Source organism: Episyrphus balteatus, chromosome 1 (genome assembly GCF_945859705.1).
Source record: "Episyrphus balteatus chromosome 1, idEpiBalt1.1, whole genome shotgun sequence".
Taxonomy (NCBI): domain Eukaryota; kingdom Metazoa; phylum Arthropoda; class Insecta; order Diptera; family Syrphidae; genus Episyrphus; species Episyrphus balteatus.
Genome location: NC_079134.1, coordinates 138,084,579 through 138,112,498, shown reverse-complemented (window position 1 = coordinate 138,112,498; position 27,920 = coordinate 138,084,579). Strand labels below are relative to the sequence as shown.

Here is a 27,920-nt window from a genome sequence, read left to right as displayed (position 1 = left end):
ATACAAAAAAAAAATAAAATTTATTGCTCAATAAAAAAGCAACGTTCAGAATCGCATTATTTTGTTCTTCTTTTTTGCCTTTTTTTTTTAATTTCAGGAGGCTGATTTTTTTATTAAAAATAAATAAAAGGGTATGTTTTGAAAACTTAACATTTTTTCTTCATAATTACTCATTGCAAGAGTATTATCGCTAGCTTATAATGTCCTATTATTTTGTAGAATGAATAAATATTGGCCGTCTCTTTAAGCTCCATGATCTACTACTGCAAAATACTTTTTATCACTTAACAGATTTTCTATAGAAGAAAACGGAGTTGAATGCAACCAGAAGTACTTTGCAGTAGATACTAGAGTCCAAAAGTGCACAAGTATAATCGGAAGAACGTATCGTGATGTCAGTAGCGCTTCTGTGAGCATCGAAACGGAAACGGCCAAAATGTGTTTAAGGGTAAATTATTACTGCAAACAAAAAATTTCATGCTGTTGTCAAAAAAGAAAGCCTCCACCGACTCACTGGCCAAAACGTAACCATAAAAACTCTTAACTGGACCTCGCTATCTATTAGCACATGCAAGTTACCTAGTACTGAAATTGAATTGTTTATTTCAAAAACAACATAACGTCATAAGGAAACCTCGTAACTCCCAAAATCAAAATTTTAGAGGAGAGACAAAAGAGAAACAACAGAGTACTTGGGAAGTAAAGTGCTTTACAAAATTTGAATTTAAGTCTATTTAGCATTTTCGGAATGACTTCAAATTTTCTGGGTAGCTCCGCTGACATATTTTTTGAAAAATGGCTTTCAAAAGTCATTTTCGAGAAAAGGTGGAGTTACGAGGTTTCCTTATGAGACCGACGATAATCCCATTTTTTTACAGCATTTTTGACTGATAAGTACAAAAAATTACAAATACATATTAACCAAAAGATCTACTATTAGTAAACTACCACCTCCAATGGAACAGGGCTATTAGTGGTATTCATGAAGTGTAAACTCTGGGTAAACCTGTAAATGTGATAAAGTGGTAAATGTGTAAAAATTTTGTAAGGGTTTGACGGTAAGTTAGTTTACCACATTTATCATTTTACCAGTCAGGGTCAGCCAAGAGTTAACACAGTTGCATGAATGTTCGTATCAAAAAGTTGTTGACCATTTGTATATATTGTTTTAAGTCGTGACCATCGTTTTTCCTGATTATTGTATCGTAAAACTATCGCTTATTGAGTTAAGAGGTGTTGTTGTGGTCTTTCAGTACTTACTACTAAGCTCAGCAAATTTTGCTGGGCAAACAACAAGAAATGATTGCCAAGGATAAGCAAAAGAATTTGTTGTTGTGGTTAAAGCCTAGTGCGGATCTAAAGCGAAACGAAATTTTCCATAAGCTCTAGAGAAAAATTGTAGAGTTTCCACTCAATTGTCACATACTTTTTATTGTACTGGGCATTTTTCTTGATTTAAAGAGCTGTGTTGACAGTTTTTTCATTTCTATTTCATTTATTTCTTCATTTATTTTTTCTTGATTTTAAACTAATTTGTGTTTTTTTTTTATTTTGACTTTGGCATAATACTTGATGATATTTTTTCATTAGCATTTCCGCTGTCGACTTTGGAGACGTGAACATTTTTCTTTCGCTCCAACTTCGTAGGAACTAGGTTTTACCGGGAATTTTTTTTTTCTGCCTGGTACGCAGATCCGAGCTAAATTTTAGCTCCCATACAAATTATAGCTGATATGTATGGGATAAATTTTAGCTCGGCTAATTTTTTTTGATAATTTTTATAGGAGCTAAAATTTATCTCGATCTGCGAACCAGGTTTAAGGATTTTCAGTAAACATAAAAGTAGTAGTAGTTTGTTGTTGTTTAAAGTATAAAAGTATACTAAGCTTAGTACTGAGTAATCACAAAAACACGACTTTAATGTTCCTATTTTGGCCCTATTTTGGCAAACCTCATAAGATGAATTGAATTTGATTTTTTGAGGTTTTCTTTAGATTTATGATCTGCTCTGATGCCAGGTCACAAGTTTGAAATTTGTTAATAAAAAGTTTGTGAGAAATAAATCCTCGCAAAGTCGGGTTATCCACATTATTTTATGAGGTTCTTGTGACTTGTGAGGTATCAGTGAGGTTGGCCAGAATAGGGCTGTTATTGAAATTGGCCATTAATCTTTTAAAATATTTTTTTTTTTAATCCTTGAACGATGTCATTCCCATCCATTCTCTGAACGCCACCATTGCCATAATGTCATTGGTTTTTCTGCACATGTAAATGTTTAGTAAACCAAGGTTCATATGCGGTTGTAGAAAAAAAAAACAAGCAAATTTTTGATTAGCGCTTTTCTGTTTCTTGTCCATCCGATAAACAAAAATAATAAAATAGAATTTTTGCAAAAGTTTATTAATGTTTTATTTTAATTAAAATAAAAAATGGTTTGTCGTTTATGTTTTAATCAGTCCGAAGACTATATTGAAATATTTAGTGAAGTAAATATCTCACAATACATACAAAAGTTCTTGGAATTGGAGGTATAGTAACAAAAAATGAGTCCAAAAAACCTTTTACTTTTACTGATTGCTCGACTTTCCAATTAATATTTATTTGTAGATAAGTAAACAAGATCCAGTTTCAAAACTTATTTGTAAGACATGCTGGCAACAGCTTTCGTCGTTTCAAAGTTTCTATACGCAAATAAAAGAAGCCCAGCGAAGAACTCACATAAAATTAAAAAGAGAAGAGGAGTCAGCCCAAATGGATGGGTCATCATTCGAATATGTCAACACTGAGACTGGTTTGTAGTTTGTTAGAAGAGAAGCTCAGTTTATTTGATAATAATGTATGACTTTTTTTCTGTTTATTTTAGATGATCATGATATAAATGAAACCACAGAGATAACTATTCAAAATGAAGGTAGGTTTGTATTTTTTAACTTAAATTTAAGCTTACTTTATTGAGTAGAGTATTTTCTTTTTTGATACGAGTTAATATTGTTTTTGGTCAACAACGAAAACAACTCAAAACCCCTAAAAAAGTAGATTACTTGTATTGCTTGAAAGTAGAGCGAGAATTGAAATAAGTATTGTAACGTACCCAGTGACCGACACCCTTAAGGGATAGTTTGTGTTTGAAAATTCATAACTTTCCCTACACTGCTTCAATTTTAATTATTTAAATGGTTAATTTAACTATAAGACATGGTTTTTAAGTATAATGAAAGCATAAATAATTTAGTAATTCCTTAAAAATATCAAAATTAAAAATGTAATACCTTACCGGTTTTTTAGTTACCGACACCATTTTTTCAGTAGTGGACACCCGATTTTTTTAGTAATGGACACCCATATCTAAGCTGCATTTACACTCTTGGTTTTATCGCCGGTGTGTAAGATGTCCATTTTTGAATTAGAACCGAAAACAAGACGGTTTTACTACTGACATTCTCTCATTGTACGGTGTTAGTTCAACTACATTTAATGCACTTTGCAGATCTTCGTCTTTGTTTTGCTTCTGTTTTTTTGATGAAAAAGGAAATACATCCTTTTTTTTAACAAGAAAATTAAAAGTTGCCATAGAATACGTCAAAAATTATATTTTTACGATCATACCTTAACGTTTTGACTTTTGCCGTATCTATTTAATCAGTAGAAAAATGTAGGGACAGTTAGCTTAAAAGCAAAAATGGAATGATAAAATGAAAAGTCGAATGAAAACTCCGATGGTAAAAACTTTATCATTTCATTTTTTCACAGAACCAGAATAAGGACCCAGACAAAACGTTACATTCCTTAAAATTAAAAAGAAAGATTTAGGAACACGAAGAAGATTTGACCTCAAACTTGAAGATGGAAGTTTTCTTTGTAAATTAAAAGCTAGCATGTGTGAACTTAAGGGAAATAAAAACAGGCAAACAAGGGCTAAGTTTTTAGCGTGTGCATGAAAATGATTGTCAAACAATACACACACCTTGCATAAATCGAATGAATTTTTTTCAGATTAATTTCACACTTTTTAAAAGTAATTTTACACAATCGAAAGGAAACCCACTTTATAAACTTATTTAAAAGCGCTACGCGATGCTTTGAATCTTTTGTTTTTTTTACACGGTGAACTGTAAACTAGACCTTAGGAGCAAACAAAAAGTGGTTTGAAAAAAATTGGGCCTTTTCGGCGAGATCTTTTATACTGCTATTCTGCAGAAAAAGAACGGTGTCCATAACTAATATCATCAAACGTGTCTAATTGCGCCAGTTATGGACACCAGTGTCGGTCACTGAATTTCGTTGAACATTACATTCTAGTTATGAACACCCCACGTAAAATTAAATTATGTTATTATTTTTGTAATAACTTAAATTGAAATAGATCTAAAAAGCAATTCTCTTACAAAATATTCAATTTTAATTTTTGTACCATATACAGATATATTGTTTAAACAATGATTTGTTCTTACGTCTTTCTTAAGAATTTCTCAAGTTTAATGCACTTCACAGAGGTTCGAAACTTGTCCCTTTTATTACAACAAAACCAATCACTACCAACCATGAAGTAAAGTGTTTTCTGATGGAATATACATGCCTAAACGCGTTAAAAATAGTTTTCGTACGCTACACCCTAACAAAACCTTAAGAAAACGGAAAAACTGTGCCAGGTGTCGGTAACTGGCAAGGGTGTCGGTCACTGGGTAGTTTACCCTACATTAAAGTAGAATTAAATCGACTAGCTAACAGTTTTGTTTAAATTTATCACTGTCGCATCCCAGATATACTTAAGGACTCTTATGTCGTTTTCTTTCACTCTATTAAGGAGTACTCTAAATTTTTACTCCTTTTTCTGGAGTGATAGAACATAATGAGAGTAAATTTTTTTTTTTGTAATTGTGTGTGTTACAAGGCAAAAATGGATAATTTCCTTGAAAAAAATAGTGATAACAGGCCTAGGGAAAAAATTTAATGAATTGAAAAAAAAAAAGAAAATTAATATTAATAAAATATGAAGCATAATAAGCGCTCGTTGATAAGTCTGCTTCTACACGAAGACGCAAGGCGCAGAAATTATCTTCGAATTTCCTTTTGATTTTCGTTTCGGTGCGTCGCGCGCTTCTACACGTAGTATTTTTTTGAAGACGCAAATTTGACAGCTATTTTCTTTGGTTTTATTTTGTTCTTGTTTTCGTTTGACGACTTCTACAGGAAGACGTAGACGCACAAGATACACATCAGAACAAGGGAGAGAGAAAGATCGATTTTTCCTGTGCTCTTATGTGCATCTTGTGCGTCTGCGTGTAGAAGAAGTCTGTATTTTAATTCCAAAAAAACAACACCAAAATATACAAAACGAAAAAATCTTCCTTCCCTTTTTTTCGAACTCAAATTTTCCTTTGCTCTTATGGGCGTCTCGCGCTTTGCGTCTTCGTGTAGAAGCGGACTTAGTTTTAATTTTGGTATATTTTTCATTATACTTCTGATCGGTTTTTTTCTGCCTAATTGACACACACCCATAGTTTGATTATTGTAAAATAAAAATATCCCATCAACGCAGACAAAAATGGGATTTTTTTTATAAGGGACAGGATTTTTTTTTATTGATGAAGAACACTGGCTGAACAATTTTTTTTTATTTGGTTTTCAATTTCATTTTGGAAAAAGTGAAGAATTAACAAACAAAATGGAAGAAATATATCTGGCGGAATATAATACAATAGAAAATATATTCATAATGGTTGTTTTTGTTAATAACAAAAGAGTTTGAAAGAAAAACTTTTCGCATTTTTCACTTTTCAAACAAAATTTTAAAATGTCAAACTTCAAATTCATAAGTGTGTGTGCAAATCGGTGTAAATCTGACTAAAAATGTGGAGTAAATCCGGGGTACTCCGTAGTACTAAAATTACTCCGGAGTAATTTTTTTTACAATTTTGTGGCGTCAAAGAACACAAAACCTTCAAAAGTGCAAAAATAAGTACTAAAAGGGTACTCTCATGTCTCATTGGAGTGAAAGAAAACGACATTAGTATTTGGTAACTTGTTCATCTTATGTCGTTTTCTTTCACTCTATTAAGGAGTACTCTAAATTTTTACTCCTTTTTCTGGAGTGAAAGAACATAATGAGAGTAATTTTTTATTTTGTAATTGTGTGTGTGACAAGGCAAAAATGGATAATTTCCTTGAAAAAATAGTGATTACAGGCGTAGGGAAAAATTTTTATGAACAAAAATAAAAATTTCGCAATAGTTAAAATTTTTGTTTTACTTTTAAGGGGGCTATTATTTCATGCAAATACTTCATGGTATACTTTGATTTCGAATATTAAGACAGTATCAAAACGTCAATGTTTTATTACGGCCAATGATCAACATAGATCATCATTACAAAATAAAACAACCTTGATCAATTTTTGTATATTCATCTCTTTTTCGCTCATGTTTCTATCTCTCATGTTTATATCTATATTATCCAATTCATGCTCCATCTCATATTTTTCTCTCTACCGACGTACAAAAGCCATCTACTTATTGAAATAGGAACTAAATGTCAAATGAAAATGATTTCGATAGAGAGCAGGATTATTTGGGTGCGTTCACGTACGCATAGATAGATTATCAAGATACCTAAGTCTGGTTCTACACGAAGATGTAGACGTACAAGATACACATAAGAGCAAAGGAGAAATCGATCATTCTCTCTCCTTTGTTCTTATGTCCATATTGTGCGTCTACGTCTTCGTGTAGAAGTCGTCTAAGTATCCGATAATCAGCTGCCCTTCAAGCAAACGAGTCCGACTTCGATCCAAATCCGCTCCGCCTGAGTCCGACCTCGACTACGAAACGGGTCCTACGGTGGCTCAAATTAATATGGAAATTATAATCACCGCGGAGCCGATTTTAAATGTATTGGTTTTTTCACCACGATTTCTCCTTCGACTTTGTGTTCATACACAAAAAGTTGCAAGTGTGTGAGTGCAACCCCGTTTTTCTCGTTTTCTGAACTCAGTTTTCTTGCTTGAAAGGTGGTTTACAAATCTCCCATCAGAAATTTTTAGGATACCTTTGGATTTTTTTTTTGTCAACACATGTTCACGATCAGCTGTGATTTAATATGGGATTAAAACAACACGATTTTTTGCAGCCTAATTGACACACACCCTTAGTTTGATATTTTAATTTTAAAAAAATATCCCATCGCCCCAAAAGAAATGGGATTTTTTTAATCTGGGATAGGGATTTTTTTTTTTTGATAATTAGCACTGGATGAAACATTCCGTTATTCGGTTAACTATTTAATTTGGCAAAAAGTTTTAAAAAGTGAAGAAAATGGCCGTAATAAATCTTTACGAATACAAATTAATTATTAAAAATACACTTGATGTACCTATTCCGGATGATGAAGTTTTACTTCAAAGTAAAATAGGTATGAGTTAAAATAAATAAAAAACATTATAAAACCAATTAAAAAATATTATTAATAGATGGAAGCATCATTCAAGTGGAGATAACGCCGGAAATCGAAGAACACTTTTTCTCTCCAAATCCGGACCCGTATCAAGAACTCCCTGAAACCCCCCAAATAGAACTCCCTGAATCGCCAAATATCCAAGACCTATTGCATCCTTCAGAACTATCACAACAACCTCCATCAACATCATCCAAACCACTTCAATCTCAACCACAACTGCCCCAAGTGCAGCTTCCTCAACCAGATATCTCACAGTCAGGTTCTTTTAAGTGGGATGAGAATACTACAAAATTTATGCTCCACAACTATAACGAGTTCATGAATTCCGTGGGGCCCTTAAAAAAATTTAGGACAAAAAAACTCATGTGGAGCCATATAGCCTTACTATTGACAAAGAAATTTAAAATTCAAGTAACAGCCACCCAAACGGAATCACGATTTAAGTGTGTCATGAGACGCACAAAAAAGGTCATAGATAATAATAGTTCCAGTGGTGCGGTCTTTGAAGAAACCGTATATGACAGCGACATAAGAAGCATTGCCGAAAACGACGACTCTATCTGTATCGACACAGGGTTGTCGGCGGGAAAAGTATTTCGGAAAACGGATGCATTGCCGCCCAGACCTACAATATCCTCGACATCAGATCCGGACCCTGTTGTAGAAGAGACGTCAGAAACGCTTGCAGTGTCTACGGAAGAAGTGACTCCAAAGACGGTTCCACGGGAAAGAAAATCTGCCCAAACTGTTCTTTACGAAGAGTATATTGCGCAAAAGAAGGATTTTTTCGAACAAAGACAGCATGACTATTTTCAAAAGCGAAATGAAAAAAGAGAGCGCGATGAAAAGAATAGACAAGACAAAAAAAATAGACATGAGGAAAGAATTTCCGTTCTAAAATCCGCAGTGGAAGCTATTAAGAAAGCTTAATAAAGGAAAAATATTTTCATTAATTTTGTGTTATTATTTATTATTTTTGCATTTTCAGTTGTTGGTTTCCAATTTTAACAAATCTCAAAAATAATTCCAAAAACATGGATATTGGATATTCATTATAAAATGTATTTATTAAGATACAAGAGTCTTTTATCTTTGTTTTTGCAAAACACAACACCCCAGAACGAATTTGGACATACGCAAAACAGTCCAGCAGTCTAGGCGAACCAACTGCCTAAACCTTTGCTTCAATAGGCCAAAACAGTTTTCAATTTTCACTCTAGTTTGGCAGTGCTTTTTGTTGTATTTCTTTTCTTTAGTATCGAGATCACCATAATCTCTATATGGAGTGAGAAGATACTCTCGTAAAGGATAGGCGGCGTCACCGAGGATGTGGTATTTTTTTCCACAAATTTTTGGAATATCCTTGTATATATGAGACATCTTGAAAATCCTTGAGTCGTGGATTTTGCTGCTAGGTCCAACGAATACATCCAAAAATATTTTGTCGGCGTCGCAAATACCTTGCAGAGTGATGGATATCAATCCGTGGCGGTTTACATACGTTGATCGGATTTTGTGTGCCGGATTCCGGATATAAATGTAGCTTCCGTCAATACAACCCAAAACATTTTCCAATCCTGCAATCTACATCAATTTATTAAGATGCTCTATTTATTCAGTAAATAATCGTTATTTATCTTACCTTTGCAAACTCTCTACTTTTCATATCCTTTTCTGCATTAGTTTTTGGCATTTTTATGTACTTGGTAGAGATTTCAAATAAAAAATCCAAAAACGCTGTCTGTGTCTTAAATGCACTCGAAAGAGAAAAGTCAAACAAGTTTGAAACTTCCCTATAGCAATTTTTGTTGCCTGCAAACCTTTAATAAAAAAGAAACAGTCAAAAATAAAAACATTGTTAAATTGAATTGCAATTTCAAACAAAACTCAGAGTTTAGCTATTTGCATTTAAAATTCATCAAAAAATTATTCTCTAGTGCACTAATTCGTATTGCTTCTCTTGCTTTCAACGTTAATTTTATATAAGATTTCAGTAAATTAAAAAGAAACCCAATTATTTATTTTCATTTTTAAAGTTTTCAGCCCTATCCTACGATACTCGCGAAAATTTCGCTCTATAAGTTGTTGATTTTGATTATCTGTATCGCCTTAGACGATTCTATCCTTGCTATCCATAGAGGAAATATTAGGATTTTCCATATATCGACATTTAAGATGTAAACATATATCCACCACCAACATCCAAAAAACTCCAATGCATTGGAGTTGAGGTCATTGAACTTTTGAATTGAATCATATTCAATCACTACGCTTAAAATAATTTTTATTATTTATGTTCATAAACATCACTTCTCAGGAAAAAAATGGATACACACATCTCTATCGTGCCAAAAACCACACAAAAAAATCGTTTACGGCATCTGAACCAGTGTGTTGCATTTCGTTCTGTTTGGTTGGCCTTATCGTTCCAAAAAATCAACCATAACTACCCAATTTTACATTTTTGTAAACAAAAAAAAACGAAAAAATGTAAACAAACTCTACAAAAATAAATACAAGTAACCAATGAAATGAGTTATGAAAAATAATTAATTTACTGTGCCATTAAATTGTCAAGCAGAAACTGTGTGGGAAATATAGATAGCAGTAAGGAGACAGCAAGATAGAAAAAATGGGATATGACCTACATAGGTTCCAAGACGAAGAGCTAGCATGCCCCATCTGTTCCGGAGTCTTGGATCGCGATCAGAATCAATGAGATGCCAGATAGATTTCATTTGTGCAAAGTGATCAACGAATGCCTGAAATAGTTCATTGAAATTTTCAACGATTCTCTGTTCGTTTGTTCCTTCTTCCTTCCTTCATTTGAGTTTTATTCAAGTTTACTTGCTGGGAGAAGGGTTTTTAAGGCTTCTATGATGTCCTCGACTAGGCAGGGCTGTACATTGTACAATGACCTCACTGAAGCACAGATCTTTGGCATCTGGCTGGATTTTGATCGAAGCAAATGTGACACACAAAGCTTCAAACGTTGAGAGAGCATTGATTGATTGATTGATTATAAATATTTTTCTGTTGGAAAGGTTTATTTTTTTGTAATTGTTTCAAATTGTTGAACAAATTTATGCTGAATGTGCGAACATGCTTTTAAGATTTGCATCAACGAGTGGCTGTCGAGAAAACCATGTCTATATAGTGTATCTTAAAGCTATCACCGCAACCATTCTTCTGGTTGTATCTCACATTTTGTGGAATCTCTTATCGCGGTAGCTATTTAATTCAAATCAAATTATTACAACACAGGCATTCGATTTAATTAATTAATATTTGTGTTTTTTTATTTCGACCGGGCCAAACTGGACAAAAAACCCAGTAATGGCTAAACAATTTATATGCTAAATAAAACAACTTGTCCATGGGCTTAGCTAAGTCCGAAGGGCTAAGGTGTTGTTGCACTACATATAAATTGCTTAGCCACCACTGTTTTTTTTGTCCAGTTTAATAAAAAATACACAAAATATTCTCTCTTCTTGGGTCTTGACTTTCCTTTACGTGAGATAAAGCAGCTAATTCTAGTTCTTAACTAATTGATAACTGCGTTTTGTAGTACGTGCCGTTTAACATATTTGAATGACTAAAAATTGCAACCCGACGGAAAAAAGAAGTATTTCGTTAACTACCCTACTGTATGGAACTTTCGCCCATAACATTCCTTACATAAAACTCACCATAGAAATGAAAGGCATTGTTTCTCCGCACTGACTGCTTCCCTTCCTCCATTTGCCATTCTTTTTCTGTAGTGCCGGGAGTTTTCAAACTGCTGAGTAATAACGGCAGTAGTTTGACGAGACACCCTGAAATGGCGACGGAACTAAAAAATAAAACAATTACTTTATAGTTTATAAACAACTATAAATAGGACCTACTTCTTCCTCACTATAGTTGGATACTATATCTTCAACAAATCTTTTCACCGAATGTCTCTCATTTCGGTGCTTAAACAATCTGTCGAGCTCCAAAAAGTCTCCGTCCGAGTCAGAGGAGAAGTAGCTATCAGTGGTTGATGAAGATGATGATGATGATGAAGAATCAATCAGTTCGTTGATTATTGGCAATAAATTTGGATTCATTGTAATTTTTTAAATTATTTTATTTTATTTTTATTCTTTTTTGATGAAACAATTCTCACTTTTCACTTTTCAAACAAAATTTTAAAATTTCCCAATTACTTTTTCGAGAAATGTCAAACTTCAAATTCATAAGTGTGTGTGCAAGTGCGTGTGCAAATCGGTGTAAATCTGACTAAAAATGTGGAGTAAATCCGGGGTACTCCGTAGTACTAAAATTACTCCGGAGTAATTTTTTTTTTACACTTTTGTGGCGTGAAAGAACACAAAACCTTCAAAAGTGCAAAAATAAGTACTAAAAGGGTACTCTCATTGGAGTGAAAGAAAACGACATTAATGTCGTTTTCTTTCACTCCAACGAGAGTACCCTTTTAGTACTTATTTTTGCACTTTTGAAGGTTTTGTGTTCTTTGACGCCACAAAAGTGTAAAAAAAAAATTACTCCGGAGTAATTTTATGTCGTTTTCTTTCACTCTATTAAGGAGTACTCTAAATTTTTACTCCTTTTTCTGGAGTGAAAGAACATAATGAGAGTAATTTTTTTTTTATGTAATAGTGTGTGTGACAAGGCAAAAATGGATAATATCCTTGAAAAAAATAGTGATAGCAGGCCTAGAGAAAACATTTTATGAATTGAAAAAAAAAAAATAATATTAATAACATATGAAGCATATAATACACGAAGACGGAAGGCGTAGAAATCATCTTCCAATTTCCTTTTGATTTTCGTTACGGTGCGTCACGGGCTTCTACACGCGTATTATTGTTTTTGAAGACGCAAATTTGAGTTATTTTCTTTGGTTTTATTTTGTTCTTGTTTTCGTATGACGACTTCTATAGGAAGACGTAGACGCACGAGATGCACATAAGAACAAGAGAGGGAGAAAGATCGATTTCTCCTTTGCTCTTATGAGCATCTTGTGCGTCTACGTATTCGTGTAGAAGCAGACTATGTATTTTAATTTAAAAAAACACCAAAATATACAAAAAAAAAAACAACCCCCGTGCGGGGTCTATGTGCAACGAAAACTTTTGCATAAATTAAAAACGTTACTATACACGCAAATAATACACAACCGACGAAGCAGATTCCGCAACCGACGAAATAAAATAAAGCAGAACAGCAAAAAAAAAGAACAAGATCAAAGATAAACGTCAAAAAGAGTCACAAATTTTTTTACCGGAGACTCACGGTAGAAAATCTTCCTTCCTTTTTTTTCGAACTTTATTTCTTCTTTGCTCTTATGTGCGTATCGCGCTTTGCGTCTTCGTGTAGAAGCGGACTTAGTTTTGCTTTTGGTATTTTTCATTATGCTTCTGATCGGTTTTTTTCAGCCTAATTGACGCACACCCTTAGTTTGATTTTATAATTGTAAAATAAAAATATCCCATCAACGCAGAAAAAAATGGGATTTTTTTGTTATATGGCACAGGATTTTTTTTTATTGATGAAGAACACTGGCGGAAAATTTTTTTTATTCGGTTTTCAATTTAATTTTGGAAAAAGTGAAGAATTAACGAAAAAAATGGAAGAAATATATCTGGCGGAATATAATACAGTAAAAATATATTCATAATGGTTGTTTTCTGTTAATAACAAAAGAGTTTGAAAGAAAAACTTTTCGCATTTTTCAATTTTCAAACAAAATTTTAAAATGTCAAACTTCAAATTCATAAGTGTGTGTGTAAATCGGTGTAAATCTGACTAAAAATGTGGAGTAAATCCGGGGTACTCCGTAGTACTAAAATTACTCCGGAGTAATTTTTTTTTTACACTTTTGTGGCGTCAAAGAACACAAAACCTTCAAAAGTGCAAAAATAAGTACTAAAAGGGTACTCTCATTGGAGTGAAAGAAAACGACATTAGTACTACGGAGTACCCCGGATTTACTCCACATTTTTAGTCAGATTTACACCGATTTGCACACACACTTATGAATTTGAAGTTTGACATTTTAAAATTTTGTTTGAAAAGTGAAAAATGCGAAAAGTTTTTCTTTCAAACTCCTTTGTTATTAACAAAAACAACCATTATGAATTATATTTTCTATCGTATTATATTCCGCCACATATATTTCTTCCATTTTTTCGTTAATTCTTCACTTTTTCCAAAATGAAATTGAAAACCGAATAAAAAAAAATTTCAGCCAGTGTTCGTCATCAATAAAAAAATATCCTGTGCCATATAACAAGAAAATCCCTTTTTTTCTGCGTTGATGGGATATTTTTATTTTACAAATATAAAATCAAATTAAGGGTGTGTGTCAATTAGGCTGAAAAAACCGATCAGAAGCATAATGAAAAATATACCAAGTGTAAAACTAAATTCGCTTCTACACGAAGACGTAAAGCGCGAGACGCATATAAGAGCAAGGGAGAAAGAAAATTCCAAAAAAAAATTTCTATTGTGAGTCTCCGGTAAAAAAAATTTTAACTCTTTTTGACGTTTCTCTTTGATCTTGTTCTTGTTTTTTTTTTTTTGCTGTTTTGCTTTACTTGATTTTGTCGGTCGCATACATGCGGTTATGTATTATTTGCGTGTATAGTATTTTAATTTATTCAAATGTTTTCGTTGAGCATAGACCCCACTGGAGTTGTTTCTGTGTATATTTTGATGCTTTTTTTTGAATAAAAATACATACGAAAACAAGAAGAAAATAAAACTAAAGAAAATAGCTGTCGAATTGGCGTCTTCTAAAAAATACATTACTTTTCAGATAGTTTTGTATGGACGAGTATAGGAGGAGTTTCATGAAAAAGCCTAATATTCGAAATCAAAATATACCATGAAGCATTTGCATGAAGTAATAGCCCCCTTGGAAGTAGAAAAAATATTAACTACTGCGAATTTTTTTTTAGTTTTTACAAATTCTTCCCTAGGCCGGTTATCACTATTTTTTCAAGGAAATTATCCATTTTTGCCTTGTCACGCACACAATTACAAACAAAAAAATTACTCTCATTATGTTCTTTCACTCCAGAAAAAGGAGTAAAAATTTAGAGTACTCCTTAATAGAGTGAAAGAAAACGACATAAATTCTTGTGTAATTTCGAAAATTCTCTACTTTGCTTCCTCCGCCCATAATTGAATTTTGTTTATTACAGTTCTTTCACTAAAACATTGGCTTATAATTGGGAACAAATAATAGATAATCAAAATAATTTTTATTTCATACGCCATTTTGCTTCAAATTAATTAACAGTTCCAAGTTTTGTTAAAACTCAATTTCAATGTTTTAGCTAAAGAATTATTGTACAAAACAAAAATCAATAATAAGCGGGGAGAGCAATATACTTTTTCCAATTCCAAGTAGGGATTTTTCAAAATTTTAGAAAAGCTGCAGTTAATCGAAAACCTTTATAATTTAAAATGAATAACTTATCAAATTTTGAGAGCCCTTGAGATGGCCTATCAGAATATGTTTTTCGTTTGAACCATTACTTTCGGGACTCCCTGTATATCGCTTCCAATTTGCTGGAAAAAAATCTTACAGAAGTAACAAAGCTAGAAGGTAAGTGACGAAAGTTTTTACTTACCTATAAATCAATCTTTTTCTAAATAAAAAATCGCGGTGATATGGAAGAACTCCCTAATTTAAAATTCCAAGAATAACGAAACATTAAAAACGGAAAATTATTCGTTTTGGGAGTCAAGCCGAAAACACTCTTGTGCAAAAAATGGAATGGCGTATGGCCTTTCATGTTAGACATATCAAATCCACGGATATCGCTGGATAATTACCCCCTAACGAAAAAGAAAGGAAAAAAAAACAAAGATAGAATTCATTTACGGAATCGTTGGTGTCGTGACTACTTTCAATTCGGTTGAAGTACTTAAATAACACCTTATTTGGACTTCTCATTCTTGCAGTCATTAAAAAAATAACTGGGCCCTCCACGGTGTTGTATATTCCGTTTGTTTGTTATAAACCAAATACACGCCCCTCAGTATATGAAAAAAAAAAAAAAAAATAGATTTCCGATCTGCACGTGTAATGTTCGGACCTTAAATAGCCAAACAAATTCATCATATCAAGATTGACGCCAGGAATATCCAAGATCTGCTGTAGAACTTATTACGCCACCTAAACGAAACCGCAAAGATACACTGAATTTTAAAACTTTTTTAAGAAGAATCAATTTGAAATAGGTACAGACGATCGAGCCTATAGAAGGATGCTATGTAAGGAATAACTTCCATAAATTCTATCAATGGCTGAAACAATCTATACATGGATATCAACCCAGAATAGAAGTATGTATGTCGCAACGAAAACCGGAAATATGGTAGGAGATACGTCGACGTTGGTGATGAGCTTATATCAGTGTAGTTTTAAGCAAGAACATAAACCTTCACAATTTGTCTCGTCCTCTTTATTGATTAAATACGCCTATGATAGCAATAACACTGGTATAGAAAAGTTTTTTGAAGTGAAAACTTCTTTAGTATCGTAGTGATTTAAAACACGATGAAACGAAAAAGCGACAGGAAAAATCAATTGATTATAACTTTTTTGTTTTAATAGATAGATTAATGAAATTTAAACTGTAGATAGGTAATAGAATAAGCTATAATTGTACAAGATTTCTATTAATTTAATTTTAAAAATTCTGAGATAACGGTGAAAAGATGTTTTTTTTTTTTAAACACGTTAGGTATATCTTTTGATCTAGAGCACATACAAGTTTGATTTAACTTTAATACGCATGCTGATAATATTACCTTTAATTTGATATATCATATACCTGGAAAACCTGTGGAGATCTGTTTCCGATGACCAGCCATCAGTGTAGGTAGTACCGTGATCTCAGTTTGAAATTTCGACATGGTTGGCTTTAAAAAATTCTTACTTTCTTGTAGGCATTGCAAAAATATGAAGCGTCATATAAGAGGTAAAATAATGCGCTTTTAGATGATATAAAATTTATTATAGGTTGTCATATAAAAAAAATGGATTTAAAGGTGACGGAAGACAAAAAAGATAGTTTTTTTAAAGTTTTTTTTTCAAGAAAAATGTGTTTTTAAGGTTTACTTCTACTACGTGTGAATTGCACTTATGATTTTTTTTGTCCTGTCTGATATTAAAAATGTCTCAGTTTAATAATTTTTACTAACGTAAAATCGCAGATCGAACTATCTCGTCCGCTAAATTGTGACACATTGAAAATATGCGGTTAGTACCGTGTTTTTGCAGCTGAATTAGCGCACAACTCGGCTCACATTCTAAAATAAATTTTGGCTAAGCAAAATTTTTGAGAGAATTTTGTATGGAAGCTAAAATTTATTTCGATCTGCGTGCCAGGCTTAATTAAAAAAGGTGATTTGGTTCAAAATGCAACTTGTATGCATATGAGATTTGCAAAGATAAGAATAATCTGAAGAAATTCTGGGTCTCAGAGGCTTTATAACAACACAAAATACATCAATTCTACAGAACTTAAATAAATATAAAAACAATCTGTGTGATAAAAATTAAGCTATGATTCAAGAACGGGAAAGAAAATACAAAAATTTACTTATCACTATTTGGGATATTAAACATTAAAAAAAAAAAATCAGTTTTGACTACCACTTAATTTTTAAAGTATCATATTATTTCTATTTCCAATATCTTTGAGAGAAAAACTAAGTTTTACATAGAAGCAATTAACAGCCCTATTCCGCTATTCGAATTATGTGATGGGTCAATGGTGTGGTGGATGTAGTGTTTCACTGCTAACCTGGGAGGTGTGGGTTCGAGCCCCACCTCAGGCAGCATTTTTTTATTTACCCCCCAGCTTGGACGCCACCCGTGGGATTATATGAGATAATAATCATCGTATTCTAAATTTATTGCCAACAGAAATTCTTTCCTATCGTTCTATTCCTTCTAACTAGTGCCGTGCAATATGCATCACTAAAAACGCACTTATCAATCGATACAACACCCAAGTAATTAAAAAAAATCTGTAATATGGACAACAGGTCATTTAAATTTTCAATTGGAATTAAAATTCACAAAGTCCACTAAATTTAAACAAAAAATAATGAACATTATTCTTTTTTTTACGTTTTTTCTTCTTTATTAAACTGCAATATCACATGAAAATATGAAATTCATTTATTTGATTCAAGTACTAAACGCTAGACTACCGATTTTGAGGTCCTAACTTCTACCGAGTCCTAACTAATACTCGGTACCAATTTGACAGCACTAGGGCTTAGTACTTTTGTGAAGAATTCACTTGGTACCGATTTGAGTACTAACGATTGGTATAATAACCAGATCCTAGCTGATTTTGAGGAGCTAGCTAGTACCGAGTCCTAACTAGTACTCGGTCCTAAATTGACAGTTCTAAGGCTTAGTACCTGAGTCAAGAAATGAGTTGGTACCGATTTGAGTACTAACTTTAGGACTAGGACCGGTACTAGCGCTAGGACTCTGTGAAGAAATCGGCCGTTAAATAAATAAGTTTTTTTTTTAAACAGGTTTTCCAAAGCCAATTTGACATAATTAAGCAGTGATTCTTTTGATTCACGTTAATCGAATAGCAGAATAGGGCTGTAACATACTTTAAAATATACAATTTGATTGCATAATTAGTTTTGCAAAAACAAATATTTCATGGTGATTTTTTCGACGTCGAAAGCAGCCAAAGCCTGCGTTTTTTAAATGTTTATATTGAAATATTTTAAAAACGTATGTGCTAAGGCAACTTTTATTCGGAATCACCACACGAAAATATTTTGAAAAAGTACGGTTTAGTTGAGAGGCGATTTTCAATGCAGACAAGTTCAATAGGGAAGCTTTACAGAATCATGTCCCATCTCAGCATCCGCGCTAAACTTGTTCCCATGTGATATGAGAAATGCAATAGATAACCATGGAGAAATCTCGTTCCTTCGTTAAAATCGGTTAGATTATCAACGAAGCGGTTTATGTTGAGAAGAGACAAGTCGATGTGTCTTACTTGAAACAAGTGTGCGCAACTCACAAGTCATGCGATGCTCACAGGTAGGCTCATTCCTGTTAAAAGAAACATACATTCTATGTCCTGGATGGAGGACGTTTATCAGAGAAATTTAAAGTTCAAAGTGGAGTTATACTGCCAGCAATTTTGTTTTTATTGGTGATAAGCGGAACGGAGGAATTCGATAAAGACTTACATCGAATCTAAAACATGATCAGTCCCATCATTCTGTCAAAAAAATATTTCTCATTTGTAGGTAGAGAAAAAACAGAGTTTCCAACATTTTGAGAGTATTGTCTCTACTCGAAGACTGCGTTTGAGATTTTGCCCAATATTTGGAGAAACAACTCTTTGGGCTTAAAGATCAAGATACAGATAAAACACTTTGAAATTATTTTAAGTTTGAAATTAGAATCGGAATCGAATTTCTATCCTTTTAAAAACTCTCATAAGTAGCAAAGCGTACATTTTCGGACGCGTTTTCTAATTCGGATGATAAACGAAAATACTCTTTATCGTTAATGTAAAAAATTTCGTAAGCTTTAAATTTTTTGAGGAAAAAGTAGTACTGAATAAAGATTGCTTCCAGATAAAAAAATCTGTAAATAAAACGCACCGTTCAAGGTTTATTTTTATAGTGTAAATATAGAAGTTTAATTTCGATTTTAAAACTGTGTTATACATTTCCCTGCAATTATTTTTACTAACATCAAAAATCTATTTATTCGAAAAAATTACTATAATTAACTTTCTACCTATTTTATCAAAACGGGTTGGTTCTCCTCTTTACTTTCACAGTCCTTACCTTACCCAATGTTTTCGGTAAATGCACAAACCCCCTCTTGTACCCTTCAAATAAATACGGTTTACTAATTAGTCTTTGCAAGAAAAACAAACAGGGTCATTTTTCTATCTTATTAAATATGCTCAAGTTAATATAGTCGATGTAATTTCGAATTAAAGCTTCGATATTTTTTTCGAAGAACTTACAGAGCAAATCGTGTCCGATAATAATGAGAATGAGAATAACAATGACAATACCACTACCACCGACCCTCCCAAAAGTACAATTAAAAAGGTTCGTCATTACAAAAAACTATCGAAATCAACCCGTTCGTTCAAAAATGCAGAAGAAAGAAAATTCTTTGTTGACCTCATGCAGAAAGAAGAAGCCATTTGGAATAGAACACATAATCTTCATTCCAGTTCACGAGCTCTAATTGAAGCTTGGAAACGTATTTCAGCCGCAATGATACCTCCGAAAACAGGTAAGTCCTAAATATTTTTCATTAATTTTTCAAATTAATAATTCTTATTTTTTTTTTGTTCAAAGTGCATGAATGTAAAATAATGTGGAAAAGCTTAAGAGACGCACTTCGTTACGAAAGAAGAAAAGTTGCCAGTGGTTATGACCAAGGAAATGATCTAGAAAATTTACTGTACTTTGTTTCAGCCAAAAACGGACAGAAAAAACCCAAGAATTTTACAAAAAATACACCCGAAAGCACAAGCAAAGCTATGGCAGCTAAAACCAGAGCAGATGCAAGAAAAAAATACAAAATACAAAATTACCACATCTTCGATTCAACTAATCCGGCTTGGTCGGAAAGAACGGGTGAGGGTAGCGTAAGTGATAATATGTCAGCTTATTCCGAAGGACCTGCAAAACATTTCTCCAATAACGTATCGTTTGAAACTGTGACCACTAAACCACATAGTACAGTGGGAGTGTTTACAATTAATCCCGCCCCTAGTACCTCTCATATGGAGACAATGAATGAACCACTACCCATGCAGTTCAAAATGCATTCAAATCCATATTATGTAAGTTAATTTTTATATTTTTTTTTTTTATTTTTTTTTTGTTCAAATTTAAAATTTGAAATTGTTCATTTCTGCGACAATTGAGTTGGACCGACCTTCCTCAATATATATCTTTTAATTGAACCACTTAGAATTCAATCACATTGTTAGAGTTGCTTTCTAGAGGCGATATTTGGGTTTTATATTTATGTAGTAAAATGACAGAAAGGTTCGCAGATAAAAAATTCGCTTCTTGATTGAATCGTCAGTTTTAAGAACGGAATAAGTCCACTTTTTTCGAAATTGACTTTTTGATGCAAATGTTATCTTTAGGCGTAGAAAAATCTTCTAAAATGAAAAAAAAAAACAAAAAAAAATATTTTGTCGAAGTTACAGGGCTAGAAAAAGGAGATGGGGCGTTTTTGGGCCATGAGCGTACATTAATGAGACTAGTCTCGAATTGAAGCTGGAGCTTAGTATATTCAATATATGAAGTTTTTTTTTAAATCGAAAGTCAGGGTCCTGAGATATAAGGCTCCAAAGTTCGTTCTGATAACCATTTTTTGTCCCTTTTATATACAAATATCATTAGAACTATAAGAGCTATATGCATGTTTTTGATGTCAAATGAAAGGTTGTTTTTGTGCCTTTTCAACAATATATAACACATATTACACATACAAAAGAAACGGCGAAAAAATAAAGAAAAAGTAAAATATTAACGAAAAAGAGAGTAATCCTGAACAAGTTTAAGGTTGACCTGAAAAAACGACAAAAACTAAGGATGAGGCTTTGTTCCTGAAAGCCTCTGCAATAATAATCCGCTTTTAACAAAATCGGATTAGATATTTTTTCGAGATATCCCCGTAAAAGGGTTTTTTTTTATGAAAAATTCATACCAAAGCAAGGCACGAGTACGATAACTTAGGCGCCGAGAATTGACAACGGCTATTTGTAGAGGTGTTCAATACAAATATTTTTACTTACGGGAGGGGGGGGTCAATGTCCCTCCCTTTAGGCGGGAGGGGCAATTTTCAAAAGATATACTTGAAATCATAAAAAAATTATTAAAAAACAACGGCAACACTTACAGTTATCAATGATACTTTTTTCAAAAGCTAGAGTTATACACTTGATTTTAATTTTTAAATCAAGACATTTCAATCAATCGTTTTTGAAATAATCGATTTCAAAATCAACACTTGGGAAAAATAAGATTAAAAAAATACATTGGATACTATTTTTGTCAAGTTTTTCAATGAGAAATTCATTGATGAGTAAATTGTCTCAATAATTTCCTAATCAAACACTGAAAACCATATCTTCTTATGCCTTGCTTCTAGTTTTTGAGAAAAATGTAAAATAAGAAAACTTTTTTCAAATCCTTCAGTGGATTAAGTTTTTGGGGACTATTCTCTGCACCATCAGGGCTCTCCTGCGGTGAGCGTACAATGGGAATCTAGTTTTTTTTTAAGAAGAACAAAGCTCTTTACTGACTCTATGTATGAATATCGATCTTTTCTGATTTTTGATAATGGTAAACAGCCAAGAAAATAAAAATCTGATTAAGAAATTAGTTTTTCTATTTTTCATTTTTTTCAAAAACTAGAAGCAAAGCATAAGAAGATATGGTTTTCAGTGTTTGATTAGGAAATTATTGAGACAATTTACTCATCAATGAATTTCTCATTGAAAAACTTGACAAAAATAGTATCCAATGTATTTTTTTAATCTTATTTTTCCCAAGTGTTGATTTTGAAATCGATTATTTCAAAAACGATTGATTGAAATGTCTTGATTTAAAAATTAAAATCAAGTGTATAACTCTAGCTTTTGAAAAAAGTATCATTGATAACTGTAAGTGTTGCCGTTGTTTTTTAATAATTTTTTTATGATTTCAAGTATATCTTTTGAAAATTGCCCCTCCCGCCTAAAGGGAGGGACATTGACCCCCCCCTCCCGTAAGTAAAAATATTTGTATTGAACACCTCTACAAATAGCCGTTGTCAATTCTCGGCGCCTAAGTTATCGTACTCGTGCCTTGCTTTGGTATGAATTTTTCATAAAAAAAAACCCTTTTACGGGGATATCTCGAAAAAATATCTAATCCGATTTTGTTAAAAGCGGATTATTATTGCAGAGGCTTTCAGGAACAAAGCCTCATCCTTAGTTTTTGTCGTTTTTTCAGGTCAACCTTAAACTTGTTCAGGATTACTCTCTTTTTCGTTAATATTTTACTTTTTCTTTATTTTTTCGCCGTTTCTTTTGTATGTGTAATATGTGTTATATATTGTTGAAAAGGCACAAAAACAACCTTTCATTTGACATCAAAAACATGCATATAGCTCTTATAGTTCTAATGATATTTGTATATAAAAGGGACAAAAAATGGTTATCAGAACGAACTTTGGAGCCTTATATCTCAGGACCCTGACTTTCGATTTAAAAAAAAACTTCATATATTGAATATACTAAGCTCCAGCTTCAATTCGAGACTAGTCTCATTAATGTACGCTCATGGCCCAAGTCCCATATAATTTTGCCCCATCTCCTTTTATAAGTTTGAAGAACAGAATAAATCCAGGATTTCAGGCTACTGATTATGTCTTAACTAAGACGTTCACGGGTTTTAATTGCATAAAACGTTGAATGGGTTATAACAAGAGAAGATAAAACCGAGGAGTGCTATTAAATGAGAGGGTCGAAATTGAAGATAGAGGTGCAAAATACCCCTTTTTGGTTTTTTCAATATATCTCGTAAACAAAGCATAATTTTGATAAATTGATTTTAAGACTTGTTGAAGAGAATCAAATTTAATATCGGAAAAATGTTTTTTAAAAATTTTGCTTTTTTAACGGTATTTTTTTTTCGGGCTGAGATAGTCATATGCATTGCTCTAAATAAAAACAAAAGATTAAATTTCCTTCAAAATGCTGGGCTCAAAAAGTTTTTTCATTGAAAATTAACCGAAGAATGACCATTCGAACCTATCTTTATTTTCTCATTTTTTGTTTTACTCAAGTAAAAAATAGACCACAAGAAAAATTTTTATTTTAATATGTATAACACTTTTGATAACTCAAACTCTTTCAATAGTTAATCTATTGCTATCATTAAAACTTTTGTTTGAAATAAATTATATGTTTATTTCATTCAAAATTTGACTTTTGGGTGAAATTTCGAATCGTAAGATTTAAGAACGGAATAAGTCCAACGTTTTTAAACCGTTATACCTGTCTACCAGAAACCGATAGAAATAAAATGTTTATCTCATTCGACTCAAATCCACATAATCTTTATTTTATCAGAAGGTCAAACATCTGAAAACAGTAAAATAAAATTTCCAAAGAAAAATAATAAATTAAAAGAAAACTAAAACCTTAGAAAGACATGCAAATGCAATGACAAAATGTGCAACAAAAACAAAAAAAAGCTCAATTAATGTCGAAAAATAGGTGAAGGCAGCGTACTGCAGAGCGAAAAGCAGAAAGAGATTTTTCGTATAAGATTTCGTTATGTAATTTTTGTTTGGGATTTTTAGATACATATTTTGGGGTAAACCCCCAAATATGTATGCATTAAACATGCAAAAAAAAATATGCCGTTTGTGTGTTACTGTGTTCAACAAGCCCTAAAAAAAATTTTTTGACGGGGTTTTCAGAATCTCTCGTTTGAACATTGAATTATGGCAACATTAACTGAGTCGGTCGAGTTCTATTTTTTTAATTTTTTCGGCTCTGAAAAAAAATTCTTTAGGTCCCAATAGAGCTTTGCCGTGAAAGAGCGAAGCGCATCAATGTAAAAAAGTAAATCTATTTTTCTTTCTTTTCCAAATTGGGTATGGTGAAGTTTTACCACCAAGTAGGTATAGCTAGTACTGTACACACAATATTTATGTAGAATACGGCATATACGCTGTATAAGCTTTTATATGATATAGAAAATGCAAACGTAATATCTGCCCTGCAATAAAATTCTTTGCTGGCCAGAGTATAGAAATTAAATTTCAGTACTTTTAGTTAAGTTGCTCTTACTACAAACTTGGATTCAATTTGATTAAAACACTCATATTTGTTGTATTCTATCTATTAACTTCTAGCTTTTTTAAAAATCTATACATATCTTGGTTTTGTTGGTGTTTTTTTATGTTTGTTGTAAATTTGTGAGAAAATTGCTCCCCTCGCTTAAAGAATGGAAAATTGCTTCAATGATATTAAAATAAATATAACACTTGGATAAACTTAATTTAAAAAGTCTGCTGACTAGGTTGTTCTGGGTTGTTCAGACCCGGATGTCCAGTTGTAGGGTTCTCCACAAAAATATATCCGAAGTACATTATATATAAGAATTAAGAGCATTTATGATTATTACCTTGTTTGATATATTTTATTTTTATTGGAAAGTAAAAATCATTTTAAAACATTTTTTTTCAGGGTGATGTAAAAAATGAATTCAAAGGAGAAGTAACCGATTTGGTTGAAAGTATATCGAAAGCCTTGAATCGTTTGGTTACTATTGCAACTTCACAAGTACAGACGAAATCAAAAAACGCCGAGTTTAAATATGAATACATTTGGAAATTAATTGAATGTCTTTATGCTCAAATGGATCAAACAACTATTAATGATTTAAATCAAAGAATAATAAATATGGTGTATGATAGTTGTAAAATAAATGTATACTAAGAAATTAAAACTATTTTTTTTATGAATTTCTCTTTTCATTATTAGACCAGGGTCGATAATTTTTAAAACCAAAAAAAATCATAGTTGAATGAAACCCATTGGAAAAGGAGGTGAATATGGTGAAAATTAAAGGAAAAATAAATTACGGACGAGCCGAGTTCGGGAAGTGGGTGGGTTGAGTTTTTAGTGGTAAAAAATGGTATATCTCGATTTCCGGCAAAACTACAAATCCTATAGAAAAAAGTTGTATGGCAAAGTTGTAGGTAATAAAAAGATCTACAACTTTTGTAACAACAATTTTTTCACATAACCTCAAAATTTATGTGAAAAATTCAAAAAACCGAGTTTTTAGTTTTTTATTTTTATCTTTTTCAAAAACAAAAATTTTTCTACAAAATTTGGTGAAAACATATCTTATTATGTCCCAAATACACTGTAATTTATTGGATTTAAAATATTAATTTGTTTACCTTATTTTGACTTAATACCAAAAAAACACCCTAATTTTCAATCGAAAATTCACGTGTCAAAATATCAGCTTTTTTCAAAAAGCCGGTGGGCATTTCGTTCGTTAAAATGTCTATTTTCTGATGGGGTAAAAAAAAATTTACATTAGTATACTATAGAACATGTTCTCGTAAAATTAAAAAAATGAAAAAAGCTTGAATTCGAAAAAAATGTAAATTTGAATAAATAGGCCAAAATTGTAAACAATGATAAACAATTTTTTTCGAATTCAAGCTTTTTTCCTTTTTTTTAATTTTACGAGAACATGTTCTATAGTATACTAATGTAAATTTTTGTTTACCCCATCAGAAAATAGACATTTTAACGAACGAAATGCCCACCGGCTTTTTGAAAAAAGCTGATATTTTGACACGTGAATTTTCGATTGAAAATTAGGGTGTTTTTTTGGTATTAAGTCAAAATAAGGTAAACAAATTAATATTTTAAATCCAATAAATTACAGTGTATTTGGGACATAATAAGATATGTTTTCACCAAATTTTGTAGAAAAATTTTTGTTTTTGAAAAAGATAAAAATAAAAAACCAAAAACTCGGTTTTTTGAATTTTTCACATAAATTTTGAGGTTATGTGAAAAAATTGTTGTTACAAAAGTTGTAGATCTTTATGTTACCTACAACTTTGCCATACAACTTTTTTCTATAGGATTTGTAGTTTTGCCGGAAATCGAGATATACCATTTTTTACCATTAAAAACTCAACCCACCCACTTCCCGAACTCGGCTCGCCCGTAATTTATTTTTCCTTTAATTTTCATCATATTCACCTTCTTTTCCAATGGGTTTCATTCTACTATGAATTTTTTGTACTTTTTAATGTTTTTGAAGGCATCGGCACTGGTCTATATAAACTCATTGTTAATTAAAATAAAACAAAAAAAAAATACAATAAAATTTATTTAATGTTTATGGATATCTATGTACAAAAAATTTGTTTGCTTTCATAAAATAAGATATAAAAGAAGAAGATATAAATAATTATCAGTTGTCTGTAAATGACTCATCTGTAGTGCTCGATAACCTAATAAAGGTGGCAAGATCCCTGCTGTTGTGTGTTAATGTGCGCGTGTATAACAAGAATAACAGCATATGAAACCAATTGGGTCATCGCATTCAGGTGTCATGGACATAACGTTGGTATTGATTTAAATCCCAATTGTTTTTGAAGAAACCTATTCTGTTGACCAAGTAATAACGAATTATGAACCGGGAATAATGAGCTCTTATATTTTAAGCTAAAAAAAATATAGATTTAAAAACAGCTTTAATCGAAATTTAACTCAGTAAAAATAATGTTAAACAAAAGAACAAAATTATTTTTAAGATGCGCTTACCACAAATAATTTTTCATTTTAGATGATTATCCTTCATCTTATCCTTCAGAAAGTGAATTCGAAAATACTTCTCTCGAACCAGTTGATTTCTTTTCTAGCTCAGAATCAAAGAAAAGTAAGTCCTTTGTAATAAAATAAAATGTAATTAAAAGTTATTATTTTAAAGAAACGATCATTAAAAAAAGAAAGCACAGCGATGGCAATGAGAGTTTAAATAAATCAGATACGAAAAAGCGGAAAATAGAACACTCTGGTAAGATATTTATTTTGTTTATTAGAAGAAGAAATAATAAATTTTTTATTTTTATAGGCTTAGAAGATCTTATATTGAAAGTACATGCTGAAAATAAGGCTTTATTTCATCGTGTAACTCGCGAAATTTTAACTATAAAAGCCGATGTTCGAAAAATAAAAGCTGATCTCACATTCAAACAAAATGATACTGTCTTAGCTTCTGATCGTTATCCTTTTACAAAAAAATTACCATTCAAAGATAGAGAATCTTTTTTGAAATTTGATAATGATTGTTCTGAAAATAGCGAATTATTGCAGACATTAGTAAGAAAATTTGTATTTCTAATTTATTTATTTGTTTAAATGTTATTTGTTTGTTTTACAGCAATTATATTATAAAAATGAAGATCCATTCAATTCAAAAGCATTTTTGAGAAACAATTTAAGGAAACTTATTACCGATGATGCTGCTGTTATGTTTTCATGGCAGGGGACTGAACAAAAAACTCAAATGAAAAATTTAACTGTCTTCGAAGCTTTAAGAAGTAATTATATAAATTGAAGATTTTTCTTATATAAAATAATCGAAATATGTATATTTTTTTTTTTTTTCAGATGCTTTTCGTGAAGTTTTTCCAAAATCATCAGATATGTTTGCAAATACAATTTTAAAACGTCACTTTCAACATGCCATGGATAGGATTAGGAAGAGAAAAATAGTTGACAATAGCATTTGAGCGATTTAGTTTTACATTAATTAATAAATAAATCAAAGAAAACACTCATCAGAAGCAAATGAATAATTTTTACAACAAGTACCTTAAATATTTAATTCAACAAAGGTCA

General features: G+C 31.8%; 1 protein-coding gene across 4 annotated transcripts; it reads left to right on the top strand.

The window, feature by feature from the left end:
* Positions 1 to 2,314: 2,314 nt before the first annotated feature.
* On the top strand, positions 2,315 to 27,888 carry LOC129921442 (uncharacterized). Of its 4 annotated transcripts, none has more exons than XM_056003271.1 (8): positions 2,315 to 2,528; positions 2,608 to 2,791; positions 2,867 to 2,911; positions 26,863 to 26,955; positions 27,007 to 27,093; positions 27,151 to 27,398; positions 27,460 to 27,619; positions 27,690 to 27,888. In XM_056003271.1, the coding sequence occupies exons 1-8, from the start codon at positions 2,430 to 2,432 to the stop codon at positions 27,809 to 27,811; spliced, it is 1,038 nt and encodes a 345-aa protein (XP_055859246.1). In that variant the 5' UTR covers positions 2,315 to 2,429; the 3' UTR covers positions 27,812 to 27,888. The 4 variants fall into 4 exon arrangements, with proteins under 4 accessions (XP_055859246.1, XP_055859244.1, XP_055859243.1 ...); XM_056003270.1 differs by having other exon boundaries at positions 2,317 to 2,528; positions 2,864 to 2,911; positions 27,690 to 27,887; XM_056003269.1 differs by lacking the exons at positions 26,863 to 26,955; positions 27,007 to 27,093; positions 27,151 to 27,398; positions 27,460 to 27,619; positions 27,690 to 27,888 and adding exons at positions 19,475 to 19,759; positions 19,825 to 20,315; positions 24,729 to 25,016.
* The last annotated feature ends 32 nt before the right edge of the window (positions 27,889 to 27,920 follow it).